The sequence below is a fragment of the Symphalangus syndactylus genome, chromosome 4, assembly GCF_028878055.3.
Source record: "Symphalangus syndactylus isolate Jambi chromosome 4, NHGRI_mSymSyn1-v2.1_pri, whole genome shotgun sequence".
Classification (NCBI taxonomy): Eukaryota; Metazoa; Chordata; class Mammalia; order Primates; family Hylobatidae; genus Symphalangus; species Symphalangus syndactylus.
The window spans coordinates 94,344,004-94,358,832 of record NC_072426.2 but is presented as its reverse complement, the minus strand read 5'-3'; the positions used below and the strand labels follow the sequence as shown (position 1 = coordinate 94,358,832).

Below are 14,829 nucleotides of genomic sequence, written 5' to 3'. Positions count from 1 at the left end.
CCAGGCGAAGCACGTCTGCAGGTTAAACTGTGCTCGTCGGAGAGAAGGGCTCTCAGGCACCCTCCAGACCCTCCTCCCATCCCAGCCAGGCCCTGCCTTTCTGGTAGCAGCCCAGGGGTCTGGTTGGTCCTTCATCCTTGGGCACAGGGACCAGGCACTCCCCCGGTGGTGGTATCTTGAGTCTAGGCAGTGGCGTCACATCAGCAGGGCTGCTGGGGGGGGCCTGCGGGGGTGAGAGCCTTCTCTGCGACAGCAGGAGCCCGTCTCCCCCAGAATGAGATGAGTCACGGTCCTGTCGGTGCGGCTGCCACTTCTGCTTCTGCAGCAGGTGCGTGTGGAGGCAAGCTAGTCCTGAGACCGCCCCACACGCTGTGCCTGTCTCTTCCCCAGTGCACGGGCAGCATGCCAGCAGGGCCTCGCGTGTGTGCACGGATGTGTCCTCCATACGCCTGTGTGCATCTTTGCTCTGGGGCGGCAAACCTTCCAGCCAGGCAGTGGGATGCCCGGTTTGGGAACGTTGGTTAGCTTTGCTTCTCACCAAGTTTGGGGCAGAGGGGACAAAACAGGAAGGAGCCGGTTTCCGCCCACAAGGCTCACCCACGGAGCTGCGGGGCAGTTGGGAGCTTGTTCATGGGCCTGTGTAGCGTCCCGGGCTGAGGTGATGAGGCAGCAGTTGCCCACTCCCTGGCCACAGGCAGGGCCCTGTCAGCCCCTGGGGCCTCCCATGGGGGTTCACTTCCTGAGCCTGGCCAGGCATGTTCTCAAAGGACAGGAACCTCGGTCTGAAGGCCATCAGCCTGGAGGGTTGGTGGGAACTTGTGGGGCAGAAGTTCTGGGGAGAGAAGCCACTCAGGCTTGGGTTTTATTCAGTTGTAGGGGACCCTCTGGTCATCCAGCACACCTAGGACATGGGCCTTGAGGATAGCAGGTGTCCAGGGGATCTCCTCTTTGTTTTGTAAAAGCGTGACCTGTAGAGCCTGCCTGTGACACTCCGGTGTGCCAGTCTGGAACCAGGTGGTGCACCGGGTCCCCAGTGACTTCCCTGGGAGACAGAGTCTGTTCCAGCCCAGCCTTCCTGAGGAGCAGGCTCATGGCTACTTTCCTGTGTTTCTCTGCACTGCCCACTCCCTCTGGGCTCCCAGTCTCCAATCCGCCACCTGGAGAGCAGAGTCTGTCACCATCTGTCACCTTTGGCCCAAGCATCTGGATCTCCAACAAGCCACTACCCATCATCGTGCCTGGCCAACTGAGTGCCCTGAGTATAGCTCCTCTACTCCAAATGCGAGTCCTGCAGTTTCCCCAGAAATCACGAGCAGCGCTCAGTTGGGAAAGCCCTTTGACTGCATTCTCCTCTTTGAGCCACATCAGATTTAGGCTGCTGAAACTGCGTTCAAACCTATTTGACCGAGATCCACGATAAATACACATACAACACCTTGACCCAAGGTGCACATGTATTTGTGTATAAAACCAAGACAGAAGCTCAAGGACTAATATTCATCTTTATTGTGTGCTCACACTCCATCACTTTCTAGTTGATTCTTTTTTCTCCCCTGCTGATTGGATGTCACCACCTGCTCAGATTCTGTGACCCACAGTTGGAAAACACGGAGTAGAGTGGAGGTATCATCTGATGCCCATTTTACAGATGAGAAATTTGAATGCAGAAACTTGCACCAGGGTCCTAAGCACAAAAGTCTCTGCCGTCACAGAGCTGTTCTAGAGGCAGACAGACAATAATCAAATAAATATATAATTAGGACAGTGGTGGAGTCCTATGAAAAAAATTCCAATGACAGGGTGAGGGGGCAGACAATGTTGGGTAGGAGCTGCTCTTTTATATGAGGAGGGCGGGGGAGGCCCCTCCAGCGACCTCAGACAGGAAGAAAGCGAGGGGCTGGCCAGGCTGAGAATCTAGGGGAGAGGGTATCCCAGCAGGGGAGGGGCAAGTATGAGCAGACAGTGGTGTGGTCCTGCCCTCCAGGCTGGTCGTCTCTGTGGGAGCCCGTCGGACTTGACCAGCATTGCCAAGAGCTCAGCTGGCCAAGGCGCAGGTCACAAGACTTGGCTGCCCTGATCTCCGCTGCCTGCGGGTCATGCAGCCCTCTGCCTCCCTCTGGGAAATCCTCACCTCTGGGCTGGGCTCCTTGCATCCCCAGAGGTGCCTCCCCAGCACCTCCAACCCCATTTGTCCTGGCTGCTAGGGTTGGACTGGCCACTCAGCTAGGGTACAAGTCTCCCAGGTGTGACTGAGAACCTTTGCCATTTGCTGTCTCCTGTGACTAAGACAGACACAAGCCAGACAGAGGCATGAGGCTCTTTCCTGTTGCCCGGCCCTTCACCCAACACACATATACACACACACACACCCTGTGTGCCCTGGGTAGAGGCAGTGCCACAGCTGTGGGCGCTTTGCTTTTCTGCTCCTCCTGGTTCCACATCTAGAATTTTGTGACTTGGTGAGGGGGTGGTGCCAAAGAGCCAGTGCCGGCTCTCGTGGGAGAGGCAGCTTCATCCCCGGCCTCCTGGGGGCTGGCACCCTGGCAGGTCTTCATGCCCTGCCCCTTTGCTGGGATTTGCTGGCCTCACTCTTGTGCACCCCAGCGGTCGGTAGGAAGCATCACTGGACACTCACTGTAGGCCTAAGCACAAGAGGTGGGGCTGAAGGCTAACTCCTTGCTTCTGATATGTGAGAGCTCCTTGGGGAGATGTCCACAAAAACGTGGTGGGTACTGCTGGACCTGGTGAGGGGAGCAGGGGAAATATGGTCCTGGTTGGTAGAGAGGAGGCAGTGTTTAGGGGCAGGGGTAGCTCCACAAGAGGACGGAGCCAAAGCGGGGTGAGGGAATGGTGGGGTCCACCAGAGGAGTAAGTCATTCTTAAGTGTGCGTTTGGACTCTGCCTTATAAACACTGGCAGCCACCAAAGGTCTTTGATTGTGCCAGGCATCTTAGGTGTTTGAGGGAGATTAGCTCGGGGGAAATGTACACGAGAGACCGGGGTGGGGGCAGGAGAGAGTGTGCAGCAGGTAGGCCTGTACTCACATTGCTGGGGGTTGGGAAGGAAGGGTGCCAGAAGAAAGCCTGCATTCCCATGGCCTAGGCAGCCAGGCTGCTGTGAAGGGCTGGAAGGTAGAGGGAAGAGCTGACACCCTCAGACACGGACCCTTCCAGCCTGCACTGAGAAGGGACCGAGCAGTTCCAAGGGTAAGGTGGTTTGGGGGAGCCCAAGCTCTTCCTAAAGGGCGACATGGAGTCAGAGCCCAGGTGAAGGAGGAACTCAGATTGGGGCTCAGGTCACACCACTTCATCAGTTGCATGACCTGTGGACTCGGGGATACAGGGAGACACACAGCCGTGGAAGTAGCTCTCTGCAGTGATCAGGGGAATGGTGGCCACTTCTGAACAGCCTGTCACCATGGAGGGCACACTGTTGTGCACGGGGCACTGAGACAGGCCTGGGGGATCCAGTACCGACTCAGATGGGGGTTACCTCGGACTGACTGGGAGCTGCAGTCTCTTGGTGGGGTGATGGGCATGGCCTGTCTTGAGTCTGTGCCTGCCAGGCCCTGAAGATCTCCCTCTGTCTCCCTCTGCAGTGATGGGTCGTTCCCCTATGACTCTGTCCCTTGGCAGCAGAACACCAACCAGCCTCCCGGCTCCCTCTCCGTGGTCACCACGGTTTGGGGAGTAACCAACACATCCCAGAGCCAGGTAAGAGCCTATACTGCCCTCAGCCACAGCTCCTTCTAGGCGGGAGTGTCCCTTGACCCCTGGAGCCATACCAGCCCTCTTCGCCCTCCCAGGCCCTGCCCTGCTGGGAAGACCAGCTTCCAGGGCACACCCAGCTGTGGACACATCTCCACCCCTGGCAGGCTCTGTACCCGCCTCAGGAGGGCAGCCTCTGTGGACTGTCCCCATCCTAAGGCCTTTCTGGAGGAATGGCATTCATCTGACAGACAGCAAGGGATTCTTCCCTAGCCCATTTGCTCTGGTAAACAGGAGAACTTCCTCTGTGCTATTGGCCTCAGGGCTCCAAGGTCTAAGGTCTCTGACCCTCGATGTACAGCCTAAGTTGGATTTCATCAAAATATTGTGCCTTGGACTTCTGACAACTCCCTACGCCCCATTGCCCTAGTCAAACCCGCCTCCCTCTCATTCCTTCCTCTTTCCTCCACTCCTCCTCTGCCCAGTCAGGGGGTCTCCCACCTGTCTGACCTCTGCCAGCCTTGGCTGTGGCTACATGGAAGGTTCAGGGCTGCTTGTCACCCTGGAGGGAGCCACTGGGCTGACCGGTTGTCGCCTGCTCCTGCTGCCCTCCAGAGCTAGCAGGGTGGGTTCCCCTTGGCCCTCACAGAGCAGCAGCCAGGGCCCTTGGGGCCCCTGTGTGACGAGACGCTGGCATCCAGGCTCGTTTGTGGGGCAGTAGGCTGCATGGCCAGGGCTCTCCCCACAGGCACCTGATACAAGAGCAGCCTCTCCTCCCTTCATCGGGCTGCCCAGCCCCTGGAGACCACTTGAGCTTGCTTTGTGGGGCTTGGTCATGCCCTCAGCTTGTTCCATCACAAGGCTGACGTTCTCATCCCCCACGCCACCTGCCGCCCAGGCCCGCCCCTTATCACTGGTACACTCAGAATAGTTCATCCACCCTCCATTTTTCTCCTCCTCCCTGTTGTCCTGCCTCCACTTTGTTCTTTCTCTCTTTGCCCTCTTCATTTATCCCTCTTCCTCTCCACACTACCTGGGGTAGCACCTTAGGTGACAACTGCTTCTCTGCCCACAGGTCCTTGGGAACCCTATGGCCAATGCCAACAACCCCATGAATCCAGGCGGCAACCCCATGGCGTCGGGCATGACCACCAGCAACCCCGGCCTCAACTCCCCGCAGTTTGCGGGGCAGCAGCAGCAGTTCTCAGCCAAGGCTGGCCCTGCTCAGCCCTACATCCAGCAGAGCATGTATGGCCGGCCCAACTACCCCGGCAGCGGGGGCTTTGGGGCCAGGTGAGCAGGGCTGACCTGTGGCAGAAGCCATGGATGCTGCCCCTCTCCCTCCTTCCAGTGGGGAGGGACTCACTTAAATGCCAGCTCCACGCTTTCTGCCCTGAGAAGTTATCCTCTGTTGTTACATGAGTTGAAGGGGCTCAGTCATCCCTGGCTCCCGGGGCTGGCCTGCAGATAAGGCGCTGCAGCAGCTGGGCTGTGTTCTGACAGTCGTCAGGCTCGTAGAAATAGAGGGGTGACATTCTTACTCCTCAAAACCTCAAAACAACCCTTCTCTGAATTGTGTCTTTAATAAATAGGAAGATATTGAGAAAATCTGGATTGGGAAAGTCGAAGAGCAGGTATAGATGGGGTCCAGTTGCCCAAAGACAGTGAAGCAGTCTGGGAAAATCTGCTCTGCCTTGCTGATTGGTGAAAGCAGAGCTATGCAGAGACTGCGAGTCCCTTGGCTTGGAAGAAAAGGGCAGGGACTCCCAGGATATGGAGCTCTGGGGAGGGGTGTGAGGCGAGCAGAGGTGCCCATTGTCCTCTTTCCACCCCGCCCTGCCTAAGACCCCCACCTTGACCTCAGCCCTCACCAGCCCTGGCTGGGTTTCTGGCCTGGGGTTGACACAGCAGTATGACCTGGTGGTTAAACACAGGGGTCAGAAACACCTGCAGCCGCAGCCGCAGCTCCGCCATCAATGCTGCAGGGCCTTGGGCAAGTTGCTCAGGTTCTCTGAGACTCAGTGTCCTTCAGAAGATGGGCTCACCAGGGCCCTGACAGCATGCAGTGAGGGTGCAGGCACCCCCGAGGGCTCCAGGAGCACAGCAGCCTGGTTGTTGCCAAGTGGCACAAATGAATGGCTGCCAATCCCAAGAGGCCCCATCCCCTCTAGGTTCTGGGTACAGCTCCATCCTCTCCCTTCCAGCCCACAGCTTGCCCCCGGTTCCCCTCAGATGCAGGCAGTACCTAACTCTTCCACCCTTCTCTCCCTGCAGTTACCCTGGGGGTCCTAACGCCCCTGCAGGCATGGGCATCCCTCCGCACACCAGGCCGCCTGCTGACTTCACTCAACCCGCGGCAGCTGCCGCAGCAGCAGCAGTGGCAGCAGCGGCAGCCACAGCTACGGCCACAGCCACGGCCACTGTGGCAGCCCTGCAGGAGACACAGAACAAGGATATAAACCAATATGGACCGGTAAGGGTTCCCACTAATCCTGGTCCAGCCTTGCCCAGCCAGCTAGGCAGACAGCCCTGGGAAACCAGAGTTGGGGTGTCAGTGCTTATGGGGCCATGTGTGCTGGGGGAGCTGACTGCATTAGGGTGCATTTGGGCTTTCATGGAAGCATGTGGAGGTCTGTGTGTTTAGAATGGGGCATGTCTAGAATGGGGCGTGTCAGTGTGCTTGGGTTTGGTGGGGTGTCTGGGTGCTGGTGTTTGTTCTGTGTGTGTTGGTGGCTCGTGTACAACTGCATATGGGGAAAAGATTCTTCATGGCTCTCTGGGCCCGCAACTCACCAAAGAGTGGGCTCAATGTCTAAAAATAGTCTTGTGACCGGTCTGTCTCCTGGATTGCCCCTGAGACCAGTGCTCTCCTAGTCACCCTATCCGTGGGTCTGCTCAGGCCCCAGTGCTGCTCCCTGACCTTCTGAAGGATGGATTGGGGGATGAGGAGAGGGGGAGCCCCCATAGGAATGCAGAACAGGAGGCGAGGTGGTGGGAACTGCAGGGCAGAGGGGCAGAAGTGGAAGCTGGGCTGAGGCCAACTTTGTGGATGGAGGGTGTGCCTCCAATGGCCCAGGACCAAGGGCAGGGCCAGGGCTTCCAGGAAAAGGGCTGCAGTCTCACTCGGGCTCCTGCCTCCACCCTCATCTACCTCCACCCTCCCATGCCCCTCCCTGTCCCTGCACACTTTCTTGGTTTTCTGCCTGCCTCCCTCCCTGGAAATGCTGCCTGTGCATTGGAGTGACCACCCAACCCCACCCCACCCCACCCCATCCCTTAACACCCCTGAGCTGCATCTCTCCTGTGCGGCTGCAGAGGGCAGCAGTGAGCCTGGGTGGATCCTGCTCCCCTGGGGCCTGGTTGGTCACCAGTCACTGCCGCACAGGACGGTGCCCCCTCCCCACTCCTCCACCTCCCCAACCCTTCCCTCCCTGCACTTTCAATGCATGTGGCATTTTATTCTTTTTTTTTTTTTCTTCTCCCGTTGAAGGTCTGTTCCTCTTTCCAGATGGGTCCCACCCAGGCGTATAACAGCCAATTCATGAACCAGCCCGGGCCACGGGGGCCTGCCTCCATGGGGGGCAGCATGAACCCCGCGAGCATGGCGGCTGGCATGACGCCCTCGGGGATGAGCGGCCCTCCCATGGGCATGAACCAGCCCCGGCCGCCCGGCATCAGCCCCTTTGGCACGCACGGGCAGCGGATGCCCCAGCAGACCTACCCGGGCCCCCGGCCCCAGTCCCTTCCTATTCAGAACATAAAGAGGCCATACCCTGGAGAGGTGAGTGCAGCAGTGGGAGGCTGGGAGGTGGGAGCTGGGACACCTGGGCTTGAAGACATGGGCCGTGGGTATGGCTTTGGAAGGGGTGTGGCTTGGACTCCAGCACACTTGGACAAAGAGGCAGGGGCTTAGGAGTCAGGTGCTGCTGGGTTTGAGACCTGGTTCTGCTGTTTCCCAACTGAAAGACCTCAAGCCAGTCACCCTGCCTCCTAGGGCTGCTTGAGGGACTTGAGGAGATGTCCGTGAAGTGCTTGACCCTGGGCTGGCATGTGCCACCACTCAGCAAGCAGCAGTTCCTCTTACTGTAGTGACTCTTGTCTTGGCTCAGCCACTAACTGGGTGACCTGGGTTTAGTTCCTCCTGCCCACATGAGAGCTTCCCCACCTCTCCAAGAAAGAGAGCTGAGACAAAATGCCTCCAGTCTATAAGGGCTGACCCGTCGGGGAAGTGACTGTAAGGCAGGCAGCCTGTTTCCAGTCTATAAGGATTGACCTGTTGGGGAAGTGACAGGAAGGCAGAGAGCGTGTTTCCAGTCTGTAAGGACTGACCCATTGGGGAAGTGACTGGAAGGCAGGCAGCATGTTTCTTAGCTCTTGTTTCCATCCACACTTGGTCACTGTATAGGAAGTGGCACTGCCTCTTGGGCTGCACAGCCAGCTCAGCCAAGGTGTTGGGGAAGATTTAGGGAAGTAAAACTCACACCTCCTGCCCTCTGGGAAGTGAGGTGTTAGCAGGAAAGAAAAGTTTTGAGCAGAGACTCACCAGGGAATGAAGCATAGCAGACTGCACAGAACTCAATATGAGTCAGAGAAGGCAGGCTTCCTGGAGGGGGTGTCACAAGTGAATCCTCAGAAAACGATGCTGGCAGCAGCTGGCCCATCTGGGTACCCAGGTAAGGATTTAGTTTACCTGCAGAAGACGTAGGGACGTGGCTCCGCAGATGCCCCACGTGAAGCCTGCCCTGGTTGCTCCCCACGACCAAGCCCCTTTTTGAGCAGGGTGTGCCCAGCTCTCTGCCTGCCTCCCTCCCAGCTTGCATGCCCACTCTCAGAGCAGTTTTCTCCTCCTAGCTCCTCTCAGCACTGTGGCCTTCACCTTGGGCTCACAGCGGCTTTAGAACCCAAAGACCTTAAGTTCCTTGAAGATCTGCACATTTCCCCTCAGTATCCACCTTAGGATGGGCTGGGAGGCTTGGCAACAAGTGGAGGTATCCTGAGTTCAGGAGGGGAGAGAGAGAGAGAGAGGTCAGGGGCTTCCTCATGCATCCAAGAGGCTGGATCAAGCCCCAACCCTCCACCTGGTGGACACTAGTTCAGGGAGGGGCCAGAGAAGGACCATTGGCTTCTGGGTCCTGAGTTTGGCGGAGCCTCAAGCTATTGGCACCTCTCCTGGCACCTAGGCCCCATGCAGTTTCTAGGCCTTTTCTCAGCCACCCTGTGCTCAAAATCCCAGTGTCCCACTGGCTGTGCTGGGGGTGCATCTGTTAGCCCACGCCAAAGGAGGTAATCTCGGACGAGGCTTCAGCGGAATTCCTGGTCGTTGGTGTCACCCCTGCACCTGCACCTGTGTCATGCTTATGGCTCTTGCCTGCCTAAAGAGAGCACACCAAAGGCTCTCCATATTTTTACTAAATTAATCATCCTTTTCATAGAATGCTGCTGCTACCCAGCTACGGCACTGGGTGATCACAGCCTATGCGGCCTGATCCTGTCTGGGAAGACTGGCCTTCCTTCCCCTTGCCATGGCTTGCTCATACAGTATTTGAATTGTTGGAACCTTAGGACGGGGGTTGGGTCATCTGGTCCCACAGAGGACTCTCTTCTCTAGCTTGGTGGGCAGGTAGGCACCAGCTACGTCTTCTACACCTCCTGTGGTGGGTGTCTCTCTGTCACCCAGAGCAGCCACCATGTTGCAACAACGTGAGTTGTAGATTCTTCCACATTGACGCTCTCTGACATTTATCCCCAAGTCCATCATTCGTTTGTTGAGCAAGTATTAAGGGCATTTTGCCAGGCACTGGGGCACAGCCACCTACAGGATCTCTGGGCAAGAGAGACACTCAGATGGGGAAGAAGAAACCACTGACTCACAGGATGTCATGTGGCCGTGAGGGTCACCTGATTTTCCAGACAGGGAAGGTGGCTGGAGGGTGGTGCTCTCTCCTCTTCTCTAAATTGTCTCTCCCGGGAGAAGTTGTCTTGTTCCTTCACCAACCTGGCTCTCCCACCTCCTGCACAGGTGGCAGGTTGTCGATGGTCCAGAACTGAACACTAGGTGTGTGTTCTGCTCTGAGGGGAGTACGAGGACAATGCCACCCAGGTTCAGCCTCGGAATGCAGGGGCACAGGGGGCTCCTATCTGGAAGTGCATCCTGTTGACTGTGTTCCTCTGTCACATTGGGGCACACATTGGGGAGCACAGCCCTAACCCAGGCGCCAGGAGAGACGCAAAGGGGGAGTTGGAATCAGACCCCTCATAATGGTGTGAGCGAGAGGCTCTGAAAGTGTCCCTGGAGTTCAAGGGGCACATGTGCTCCAGGAAGAACGGCCTCAAGGGGAGGTGGCCTGTGATCTGGACAGGCAGAACAAAATGCCCCTGGATGTCAGGACGAGAAGGGGCCCAAAGCATCATCTGGTTTTGTGGGTGGGAAACAACAGGGGCAAATGAGGAGAGGTGGGCCCCATCCTGGTGTTCAGGTGACCTGGCTATGTGACGTTGGCAACATTGAACGTGTTTCCCGTCTCCTTTCTCTCCCACCACAGCCCAACTATGGAAACCAGCAATATGGACCAAACAGCCAGTTCCCCACCCAGCCAGGCCAGTACCCAGCCCCCAACCCCCCGAGGCCACTCACCTCCCCCAACTACCCAGGACAGAGGATGCCCAGCCAGCCAAGCTCCGGGCAGTACCCACCCCCCGCGGTCAACATGGGGCAGTATTACAAGGTGAGTCCCAGCCTCGCCACCACCCACGGGGCCCCTTCCCTGCTAACCACCTCACACCCCTAACTCCACCGGGATCACTCTGACCCTGCGTGTGTTTGCCCCAAGGACAGCGAGGGGTGGATGATTTCTGAACGTCCCCATGTGTTCAGGGTGAAGTTCGGTGGCCAGAATGTCAGAGTGGCTTTTCTCAGTTCCTATTCTCACTGGTCTCGGGTGATGGTTTTTTTTTTCTCCTTTTCTTATTCACGGCACTCACAAAATAATAAAGGAAATATATTTTATTAAAAAAACACACACCCCCTGTATATATTAACATTTCATTCTGAACTTTGTCTCTCTATGTGCAGGTGGGCACTAACATGTTATAAAATTGTTATTACAGCTATAACTTTGAATCTGTACCTTTTACTTAACATGACATAATAAGGATGATACTTACTGCTACTAGAGCCCCTGGGGTTTTTACTTTTAATGGCTGCCTAATATTCTGCTGAGATCACCATATCATATTTTATTATTCCTTCTGTTAGGTATTTGGGTTGCTTCTGATTTTTCAGTTTAGAAATAATACTATGATGAGTATCTTCAGGCATATAGCCTTTCCTTTCCTTAGGATTATTTTCTCGGGAGTAAATAAGACACTTTACTATTTCACATTTATTTGCCAAAAATCATGCTAATTTATTATGGCCATCCACTGAACAGGTTTACCATTTTTGCTCCAACTTCAGCATACTAGGTGTTGCTATTTTTGTAACTTCTGCTAAATTAATAGCTAGGGACAGAGAGAGGCAAAACGCCGTCACTGAGGTGTAGCTGTCCCGCCCTGCTCACTCCATAGCCCAGCAGTGGATGGGCCCCTGTAGCATCCCCGTGCTCCTGGCAGATTTTACTGTCCGGAGGGAGAGCGGGCTTCTGATGGCTTTTCTGCCCCCCACTCAGTGTTGTTTATCTTGTTTTAATAGCCAGAACAGTTTAATGGACAAAATAACACGTTCTCCGGAAGCAGCTACAGTAACTACAGCCAAGGGAATGTCAACAGGGTATGTTCCAATTTAATTTACAAATTCTAAGCCACAGGCAGTTGTTGCCTCTAAAGGTTCTCACTGTTCCTGCTCCAGCCTCTCTGGACGTTCAGAGGGGCCTATGGGTGGGGTGCACTCCCTTCCTTCCCTGTCCTGGGGACAGAGATGCTCAGGACTGAGAATCCACGGCTCCAGGTGGGGTGAGCCCCAGGGTAAAGTGTCAGCCTGGCTAGTCTTGAAAACAAGGAGAGGGAGAGGGGCTCCTGGGGAATACCTGGGCCCCAGATTCTGCAGGCCCCGACTTCACCTGGGGACCCGGATGGAGTTGGCATAGAGTGTGTGTCCTTGAGTCGTGATGTGGGAAGCCCACCTGCTCGGGTGACAGGAGGCCTGGGCTTCATTCCCGCTGTCCTGTCCTCCAAGGGTTGTGCTGAGCAAGTCCCCAACCCTGAGCCTCTGTGTCCCCATTTGTCACGTGGATGGGCAAGGGTCTCCACATGCACCTGACAGAGGAGCTCAGTGGTGAGACCCAGATGAAGGGTGGGGAGGCCCTTCCCAGGGCTGTCTTCTGAGCACGACAGAGATCTGTGAGAGAGAAGGGTTTCCCTGGAGGAGGCTGTCCTCCCAAGGGGCATGGCCCCAGGCCCCTGGGATGAGTGTGGTGTATGTCCGTAGCCATGGCCCCTTCTGTCTCCATAATCCCATAACCTACGTGTGTCTTCTCTTTCCCTCCAGCCTCCCAGGCCGGTTCCTGTGGCAAATTACCCCCACTCGCCTGTTCCAGGGAACCCCACACCCCCCATGACCCCTGGGAGCAGCATCCCTCCATACCTGTCCCCCAGCCAAGACGTCAAACCACCCTTCCCACCTGACATCAAGCCAAATATGAGCGCTCTGCCGCCACCCCCAGGTGAGGGCCCTCCCTCGCTCTGTTGGGCAGCTCCACTTGGGCCCCCCAGTGGGCTGGGAGCAGGGGGCTTAGCAGTCAGGCTGCCTGGGGAGTGGGCATACAGAAAGGGCAGAGACTTGAGAGCAGGTGAGATACCCAGGGGCACATTCAAGGCGGGGTGGGCTGCTCACAGACAGCCCTTGTCACTGCTGCCTGCACGCCTGGAGGCTGGGAGGAAAATCTATACCCAGCCGTGGAAGCAGGCAAGGAGGCGGGGGGGAAGAAGAGGGGATGAGTAGCTGGGGTGGGGCCGTGTAGAATCGAAGAAGCCATGACTCACTGGTGTGCCCTTGGACTGGCTATGTCTCTGGCCCTGTTTACACACCCCTGCCTTCCTCTGAGCGTGCAGACCAGGGTGAGCAAGTCCCACCCACAGCCCCGGAACCCATGGCGGCTGGGGCTTGTGGCTCACCCACCTCCTCTCCTCGCCCCAGCCAACCACAATGACGAGCTGCGGCTCACATTCCCCGTGCGGGATGGCGTGGTGTTGGAGCCCTTCCGCCTGGAGCACAACCTGGCTGTCAGCAACCATGTGTTCCACCTGCGGCCCACGGTCCACCAGACGCTGATGTGGAGGTGCGTGTCAGGGCAGGGGCGCCAGCCCAGGCGGGATGAAGGAGGTCCCCTGGGATGGCTTCCTTGGGCCCGAGTGGGGCCCTGGGCAGGTGGTAGCAGCATCTTCTGACACCTTCACGTGTTCAGCATCATTGACTGGGCCCTGTCCTGCGGTTGTCATGGGAAGTCTGCAGGTGCATAGGTAGATGAGCAGTCAAGGTGTCATGGCCCAAGGGCAGGGAGCAGCTGTCACTCACCCCAGAGGAAAAGGTGGCTGGCTCAGACCTAGGCTGGGAAGCTGTGTATCCCATCTGAGACCATGAGCTGACAAGAGGGAATGCAGTCAAGAATTCGAGTGTGACTCGTGGCCAGAGCCAGGAATGCAGAGATGAGGCTGGTGCAGGGGCCAGGCTTGGGTCAGGCAGGCCCCATCTATTGCAAGGGGCTGACCATTGGGCAGGGCTGCTGCTCAGACACTTGGGCACGTGCTGGAACGCAAGGTCCGAAGGTTCCCTGCTGAGCCAGGCCCATGCTCAGCACCTTCCACATGTGACCTACTTTGATCTTGGAAATGGGCAACACTTTCTCTTTTGACAGAGGAGGAAGCTGAGGCCGGAGAAGTGAATTGGCTCGTGTGAGTTCTCACAGCTAGCCAGGGGTGGAGCTGAGACTTGGGCCCAGGTCTCCAGGATGCCAGAACCAACCCTGGGGGTCTCCACCCTTCAGTCCTTCATCCTCAGTCAAGACTCACACTGTCTCACTGTGCTTGTGACTCAGACCCCCTTGACTGCCCAGTGAGCATCTCCAGGGCAAGAGCTGAGTCTGTGCCTGGCACGTGCACACACACCCCTGCTGCTTTCTTGACCACGCTGAGCAGGCTGGGCGAGGTGGCCACAGATAGCTGGTGTGGGCTTTGAGAACACAGGAGCTGCAACGCTCAGGCAGGAGGACAGAGGCCCCTGGCATGGGACAAACCACTGTGCTGCCTGCCTGCACCCTGCCCACCCATGCTCCTTACTTGGGAGTGTCCTGGCCTGGGAGGCCTCCTCCTCCTCCTGGCTTAGTTGTCATGCATACGTGGTCACTGCTGGTTCCCGACACTCCTCAGTGCTGTGTCCTGGGGGACCTCCTTGGGGAGTGCTCAGAACCAGAAATGGCCGTGGCCTGGGAGGACAGCTCCCAGCAGGTCTAGAGATGGGCTTGGCTGGCCTCACAGCAGGTCTTGTCAAATGAGTGCCTGTTCATTTGCCCCTCTGTCTCTGTCTTGGGATCCAGGAGTTGACCCCTACAGCGAGGACAGTCCAGGGAGATGGGAGCTAGAGCTGTGGGGTGTGACGGGAATGATTGGTGTGCGGGGGTCTTGGGGGCAGTTTGGGTGTAGAGGGAGTATCCAGAATGGGAGAGAGCTCAGGCTGGGGGAACCACTGGGGTCAGGGATGGGGTCCTGAGGGTCTCGGAGGTTGTGGTGTGTTTAGAGGTATGTGACCTGGCTTGGGGTCACAGAGGCCATGGACAGCTCCCTGGCAGAGCTGCCCTGAGCACCCCCATTCCCTACCTAGGTCTGACCTGGAGCTGCAGTTCAAATGCTACCACCACGAGGACCGGCAGATGAACACCAACTGGCCCGCCTCGGTGCAGGTCAGCGTGAACGCCACGCCCCTCACCATTGAGCGCGGCGACAACAAGACCTCCCACAAGCCCCTGCACCTGAAGCACGTGTGCCAGCCGGGCCGCAACACCATCCAGATCACCGTCACGGCCTGCTGCTGCGTGAGTGTGGTGGGCCAGGGGCAGCGGTGGCACGGGCAGGCCCTGTTTCACGGCGTGGAAGTGTGGAATACCCTGCCCCCCTCTGGTCCTCAGCCTTG

At 57.2% G+C, this 14,829-nt stretch overlaps 1 protein-coding gene across 19 annotated transcripts in view; it reads left to right on the top strand.

The window, feature by feature from the left end:
- The window catches only part of ZMIZ1 (zinc finger MIZ-type containing 1), a 244,620-nt gene that overhangs the window by 214,469 nt on the left and 15,322 nt on the right, over positions 1–14,829 (top strand). For 11 of the 19 annotated variants that reach the window (XM_063638174.1, XM_055275575.2, XM_055275580.2 and 8 more), the window contains 9 exons: positions 3,599–3,713; positions 4,783–5,000; positions 5,982–6,180; positions 7,198–7,488; positions 10,250–10,432; positions 11,398–11,475; positions 12,193–12,367; positions 12,841–12,982; positions 14,521–14,731. In XM_063638174.1, coding sequence (XP_063494244.1) covers positions 3,599–3,713; positions 4,783–5,000; positions 5,982–6,180; positions 7,198–7,488; positions 10,250–10,432; positions 11,398–11,475; positions 12,193–12,367; positions 12,841–12,982; positions 14,521–14,731 — 1,612 coding nt within the window. The remainder of the gene's footprint in view (positions 1–3,598; positions 3,714–4,782; positions 5,001–5,981; positions 6,181–7,197; positions 7,489–10,249; positions 10,433–11,397; positions 11,476–12,192; positions 12,368–12,840; positions 12,983–14,520; positions 14,732–14,829) is intronic. The other 8 variants (XM_055275577.2, XM_063638179.1, XM_063638185.1 and 5 more) reach the window with 1 other exon arrangement.